We start from the raw sequence: 7,215 nt of genomic DNA on the forward strand, positions 1-7,215 counted from the left end.
TCAAACTGCATTCTGGGTATTTTTTAATGATGGGTGGGGGGGTCATCACGGGGGCCTACAGCATTCAGAGACACAGATGATGATTGAGACTTTCTGTGACTGGAGGGATTTTATGAAGGAAGGGAACCTTTGAAGGAACTTACTGTTTCCTCTCAGTGAGTTAAACTGTTCATCTCGATTTAAACTGAGTCGTGTGTTGAGGAAAGAAAATACGTCTGGTAGCAGATCTGCACACGGACGTTGGCGGTGTTAGACTTCTGGTTTCCTGGTTTTAATCTCCAACATCTTGTGTTTCAGGCTGTTCAGTTTCCTCAGAGTGAGACCTCATCAGTCCAAACATCAAATAACTTTACTGTCATGTGATTGCCTGGAATTAGCTTTGTTTCTATGATGTGATTAGCTGTTAGCATGTTTTCACATAATGTAAGTTTAATAGAATATTACGAGTTCTAATTTTCTTAACGAGGATGCCTTTCAGTAGTTAAGACTTTGTGTATTGCTCCTTATGCCTCTGTATGTCTTCTTCAGTGGTCCAGGACGTGTTTAACCCAGACCAGTACAAAGACTGGAGACAAGAGGAAACTATTAGCCTGGTTTAGCACAAAGACTGAAAGCAGGGGGAAACCGCTAGCCTCGCCCCATTAGAAGAGAAGAAATCCACAGCCTGAAACTGAAACTCTGTCTGGTGCAAACGTCAGTTATTGTCTGCTTCTCTTTATTTTAATGGAGCTGAGCTAAGGTAGGCTAACATGTCCTGGATGTCTCTGTACTGGACACGTAAAAACAAAACTAATATTCTTCTGATTCTGGAGAAAACAGATCAGGAGGGTTTGGGCTGAGTGTTGCTTGATGTGCTGACTGAACACCTGACTGATTGACCTGTGATTGGCTAATAATCTGGATGCTAATCTTAGCAGACTGACTGAACTTTATAGCCTCATTTTCACTTAATAAAATCTCTCCAATTCTGTTTGTGTGATATCAGATGAAGGTCATGAGGAAAAAGGCAGAATGATGAGTTTTTTTTCTTTCTTTCATCAGACAGTTTCCTTGGTAACTGGGGAGGGCGGGTCTGTAGGCACAGGGTCATCCAATCACAGGCCCTGTTTGGCAAGGGAGGCAGACACCTGACGGGAAGAGGGAGTTCTGTGTTAATGTGTGTATTTGACCTTTGTGGGATTTTTCTTAGGTCAGAACAGGCAAATCTATCACCTGGTCGGCCAGGGTGTTGAGGGGTGGGGCTTCAGCAGCATTAAGGCTTCCGGGGGAGGAAGTGTTGCTAAGGCGAGGAGGGGAGGAGTCAGGCTGAGTGACGATGTCAGCACCGTGGTCAGTTCGAGCTTTGGCTTGCTCTCTAAAAGTCAGTTTCTGACTCTCGATCTGTCGACATACCATCAGTGCAAATTTTATTACAAATGACGCAAAGTGTGCAGTAACATAAGACAAAAGTAATAAAAGAAATAGAAATGCTGTCCAATGCTCCCCCCCCCCCCCCCCCCCGTAATATTACAGTATAGCGTCGTATCGTTGTGCTACCCTCAGTGTTTTACACCAGGCCTGTTTGTGTCCACGCGTGTTCACAGATGTTTTATGTTGATTATTTACATTTCCTCCAGTTCCTGTGATGATGTGTTGCTGATATGTGGGAACGTAGTTAACATTTTGTTAGCGTGTACCTTCTTCTTCCCGCCTCCCGGCACATGAGTGATGTTCTCCAGAGAACCGACTTTAGACTGGACGGTTTTAAAATCCACCTTCTCTGATTTAATCTCCAACTTCCCTCCACCTGACACAGCACATTATAATGTAATAAACACATTGCGTGATATAAAACACTATATAATACTACAGTATAGTACATTGTATGAATATTAAAGAATAGAATACTGTAATATATCTAACAAGAAAAATCTAACATGCTACAGTTCTGTCATATCACGTAAAATAAAAGAGTCAAACCTGTGTGTGTGTGTGTGTGTGTGTGCGTGTGTGTGCATGTGTGTGTGTGTGTGTTAAGTACCTGGTTTGTGGTGGATGTTGTCTTTGGAGCCACACTTTGATGTCACGTTACTGAGATCCAGCTTCTTATGAACAATCTGAACCTGCAGGCGGAGAGACAGACAGGTAAGACAGGTAGGAGTTAGTTTCTACCTGTGAGCCCTAAATTCATTTATTTTGGATTTTAACGAGTAAAGTCTGAGTTTAGAAGTTGGCAGTGAGGACATTTTGAAACTGAGGATGTTTCTTTGCTGTGGCATTTTTGTGTTGAAGTTCTTTTATTTTAAACTAAAGTCTCTAGCTCTATTGTCTTCTTCTGTTTCTCTGAGCAGGTAGAAGTTAGCATTTAGCATTAGCATTAGCTAAATGATAGCATCGGAACTGTATTGTCTTCTTTTGTTCTTCTTAGCGGTTAGCATTAGCATTAGCTAAATGGTACTGGCCACTACCTGGAGCATCTCTGGGTCAGCTGAACGTGGCAGTGCTGTTTGGATTGTGTAGGAGCAGTGTGAACTGGCACTAGGAGGGTTGACTCTGGGACGCCGGAGTTCACTGCCTAACCTCCTGGAGGTGTCGTGGGACTAAGTAGGCGAAACACTGTTGAAGGGAGGTTTCCACCTGATGACCCCCAGAGACGTGTTAGGAATCACTGCTCTTTGGCAGGTATAGAGGCAGATTAGGGCTCCAAGGTTCTTCACCGAGAATGAATCCTCTTTTTGAGCACAAGGATCTTGTCTTAAACTGATCAAATGGACATGGTGAACTCTGCCTGGCTCTCTGATTGGAAGAAGGCTGAGAGTCTGACAAACTGCACCTGTACTCTCAAGAGGGCAATGAAAGAGGGCTTACAGGAAAAATCCAGTTTAGAGTCTTTTGCCACTTCAGAGACTTTTGGACAGTGAGAAACAGGATGACATATGTCCTACCTTGCCCCCTCCAGGTGTGTGTTTTAGGTTCTCAGTGGATCCGACCTTTGACCTTACGTTGCTGAGGTCAGGCATAGGGTGGGAGGGGAGGGGGGGTGTCCGTCCACGAGCAGAGCCAGGAGATCTTGGGGGGGTACGGACCACTGCCACCTGCAGCACCATGTTATAAGAACCAGTTCATCAGTAAAACAAGCAGCCTCTGCAAACTTAAACAATTAAAACCAGTAAAATCCCTCAGTCTCTTCAGCCAGCAGAACTATCAGATAAAAACCATCATAGACCAGTAGAGGCCAGTAGAAACCAGTAGAGATCAGTAGAACAAATGTGTAAACACGATGAAAACCAACTCCTAGTGCTACCAGCAGCACCACACCAGCAGAACCAGGAAAGATGCCAGAACCAGTAAACCATTAGACGAGATGTGATCTGACGTGGTTATAATCATCATCACCGAAACTGACCAATCAGGCTGTGCCAATGTCAAAGGTTTGCGACTCTGGAAAAACGCCCAAAAACACTTGGTTAACGTTGTGAAAGAAGCCAAACCAGGATCTTTTCCAAACCCAATTAAGTAGTTTTGTTGCCTAAACGAAAGAGGAAAGAAGGAAATGAGTCAACAATATAAGTTCCACATGGAACACAAACCCCAGTTTGTCCTGTGCTTGACCCCCATCGATCAGGGTCCACCAAACACACTTTTCAGAGGGCCAGAATTTTTCTGGACAGACACTTTGGGGACACGTTGGTCTCACATTATCATTTGATGTTTATTGTTTATTTATATTTTTTACTATATTTTATGAGTCAGGCTCCTGTCAGCTGTACCACAGTCAACCACCAGGACTGATCCAACTCAATTCAAGTAAACTTTATTGATAGAGCACTTTAAAAAGCAAAGCCTGGACTGTGGGGCTATCATATCAATCACTAGCTTCAACGCTAATACGGCGTCAGTTAGCGGAAGGAAAAGCCTCTTCACTCAGGTAGAACGGCTCTCTCTAAGGCCACGAAGCGAAAAACCGCCTCTTTAATGATGAACGGACTGAAAAGTTTGCATTTTTGACGACAACCTTCCCAAACACGTCACCTGTTTGCCTCAAGAATATGATCAGCTGTCACCTCAACGCTGAGCAGACAGATGGAAGGAATCAGATCCTGATCAGACCTCTGACAGCTGCCATGAAGCAGGGTGAGCAGCCTGCTTCAGCCCTCAGATCTGAAACACTCAACGTTCATTTGATGACCTGCGTCTGATCCCAGGTCAGTTTCTACCTGCTGTCTTAACTGAGTTGTTTTTTTCTCCTTTTTTGTACTGACAAGTCTACTACTTTGAATCTTGTTGTTGAGACTTTGAAATAAAAAAATGTTAATAAGGGCTACTCAAACCTTCAGATACCAGTACTACCTGGTACTAATCAAACCTTCAGATACCTGTACTGCCTGGTACTACTCAAACCTTCAGATACCAGTACTACCTGGTACTAATCAAACCTTCAGATACCAGTACTGCCTGGTACTACTCAAACCTTCAGATACCAGTACTGCCTGGTACTACTTAAACCTTCAGATACCAGTACTGCCTGGTACTACTCAAACCTTCAGATACCAGTACTGCCTGGTACTACTCAAACCTTCAGATACCAGTACTACCTGGTACTAATCAAACCTTCAGATACCTGTACTGCCTGGTACTACTCAAACCTTCAGATACCAGTACTACCTGGTACTACTCAAACCTTCAGATACCAGTACTGCCTGGTACTACTTAAAGCTACAGATACCAGTATTGGCCTCAGACACCATCTGGACCTGAATCAGACACAGGAAGTTAGACCTTCTTGACGTCTCTGTTCGGAGTGGAGGATCGACTGGCAGGAGAGCGACTTCCTGGACTGCTGACTCCGTCCACTGACTCTAACAGAAAGACAAGAGGACAGACAGACAGGTTCACTGGTTCGGACGTGTTGAAGTATTACTGCTTGAACCGGCATAGAGTCCAACCTGTACTCTTGGCTGAGATCATCTTGGCTGCTCTGGCGCCTCCTGCTGTCCTGGAGGCCTGAAACCCACAAACATTACTGTCATTGTGATCTTTATTATAATCATTAATATGTATTAGTACTTTATTATTTGTATCTCAGTTTATTAGAGACATTTTCATTCATGAAGGTTCTGCTGTTCACCGGTGATGAGCTGTGACTGCTGTCACTGCCTGTCTGTCTTTGATCGTCTGTCTGTGTGTCTGCATCTACCCGTCTGTCTGTCTGTGAGGCTGTCTCTCTCTACCCGTCTGTCTGTGTCTCTGCATCTACCCATCTGTCTGTCTGTCTGTCTCTCTGTCTGTCTGTCTGTGCGGCTGTCTCTTTCTACCCGTCTGTCTTTTTTTTCTGTACCTGTCTGTCTGTGTCTGCCTGTTTGTCTCTATGTTTCTGTCTGTCTGTCTGTGCGGCTGTCTCTCTCTACCCGTCTGTCTGTGTCTCTGCATCTACCCATCTGTCTGTCTGTGTCTGCCTGTTTGTCTCTATGTTTCTGTCTGTCTGTCTGTGCGGCTGTCTCTCTCTACCCGTCTGTCTGTCTCTGTCTTCCCACCTGTCTGTCTTCCCACCTGTCTGTCTTCCCACCTGTCTGTCTTTTGTATCTGTCTGTATTTGATTTTTATACACATGTTGTATATTTCTACAATATCTGGCAGAATTCATAGGTTGACTTTTACCTTCACAGTTTCTTCAGTAGTTTCCTTCACAGTTGATTTTTCTGAACAAAAGAAGAAGAAATCGGAGGAGGACGTGATAAATATTCACGTTGTTAGTTTGTGTTGTTTCATGTTTTCAAACATTAAACCACAAAATTAAACGCTCAGCATCAAACTGGACCTGATTAATCAGTAATGATTATTAACTGAACAGGAAGTACAAGCAGAGGTCAAAGGTCAGGGAGGCTGGAGGTCAAAGGTCAGGGAGGCCGGAGGTCAAAGGTCAGGGAGACCGGAGGTCAAAGGTCAGGGAGACCGGAGGTCAAAGGTCAGGGAGGCTGGTAGATGTTATGTAGAAGTCAGCAGTTCAGTTTGTGTCGCTTTCAAAACAAGACATGAAACAAAATGTTCCTTTAATGAGGAGGAGAGGGGGAGGAGGTGGAAGAGAAATAAAGAGGAGTACATGCAGACAATGATGTGAGGTAAAGGAGGAGAAAAAAGAGGAAGATCCAGATAGGTAGAGGAGGTAAAGAAAATAAAGGAGGTAAGGGAGGAGCAGAAACCGAGGTAGTAGGAGCGCAGAAGGAGGCGTTTTAGAACAGACCTTTGTTTAGAGGAGGAGGAGCAGCATGTTTAGCTGGAGGAGCGCTTGTTTTCCTGGGTGGAGCAGCGTCTGCAGGTGGAGCTTTGGTTCTGGAGGAAGGAGGTGCAGAGGAGGAAATCAAACGTGTCTCGTCTCCGCTCACGACTCCATCGGTCGGGGGAGCGTCGGCTTTATCAGCGGGAGCCTCCTGGTCTTCAGAGGATGGAGGGATGGGAGGTGTGTTTCTTTTCTCCTCCTGCACATCCAGCTGCTCCTCAGCAGAAGGCCATGAGCTGCTGGGAGCGCTTCTTTTCTTGATCTCCAGTGGAGGGTGGAGCTCAGTGGACTTCTCCTCTTCCTCCTCACCTGTCACTCCTCCTGAACTCTGCTTCATCATGTGCACCTCCTGTGTCAGCTCCTCTTTCACTCTGTTGGTTTTGTTTTCCTCCTCTGCATCAGGAGGAGATGTGGTGGAGGAGCTCTGTTTCTTCTCCACCTCCATCTTTCCCTCTTCTCCTTCTAACTGCTTCTCCTTATCATCTGTCATCTCTTCCTCTTCATCTATGATCTCTTTCTCCTCCTCTTTCTGTTCTTCTCTGCTGACCTCCTCCTTCTCTTCGTCACCATCCCTCTTCTCCTGCTGTGATGGAGGAGGTGGGATGGAGGTGCAGGGAGTCTCAGGCTGCTCCTGTTTGTTCTCCACCTCCCAAATTTCGCCTCCTCCTTGTAGTTGCTCCTTTTTCTTCGACACCTCCTTGTTCTGTTCTTCAGCTTCTTCTTCCTTGGGGGAGCAGGGAGTCTCTTGCTCCTCTTTCTGTTTCTCTTCATCTTCTTGTTGCTGCTGCTCCTCTTCTTCTTTCTTCATCATCCTCTCATCCCTCTTCTCCTCATCCCTCCTCTCTGGCTGCTCATCAGAGCTGCTCCTCATCAGTTCGCCTCCACCTCCCTGAACCTCCTCAACCTGCTCCTCCTCAGCTCTGCTTCCTTGTGGGGGTTGAAACAGACGACTCACAGGG

General features: G+C 45.4%; 1 protein-coding gene across 1 annotated transcript; it reads right to left on the reverse strand.

Annotated features, from left to right (window-relative positions):
- Positions 1-1,048: 1,048 nt before the first annotated feature.
- Positions 1,049-6,746, reverse strand: maptb (microtubule-associated protein tau b). The gene is made up of 8 exons (XM_041956391.1): positions 6,462-6,746; positions 4,926-4,983; positions 4,759-4,838; positions 2,925-3,074; positions 2,021-2,102; positions 1,677-1,786; positions 1,213-1,380; positions 1,049-1,127 (listed from the first exon to the last, which is right to left on the reverse strand). Exons 1-8 carry the CDS (start codon positions 6,744-6,746, stop codon positions 1,095-1,097), a joined length of 966 nt encoding a protein of 321 aa, XP_041812325.1. The 3' UTR covers positions 1,049-1,094.
- Between the last annotated feature and the right edge of the window lie 469 nt (positions 6,747-7,215).

This window comes from Chelmon rostratus, chromosome 17 (assembly GCF_017976325.1).
Source record: "Chelmon rostratus isolate fCheRos1 chromosome 17, fCheRos1.pri, whole genome shotgun sequence".
Classification (NCBI taxonomy): domain Eukaryota; kingdom Metazoa; phylum Chordata; class Actinopteri; order Chaetodontiformes; family Chaetodontidae; genus Chelmon; species Chelmon rostratus.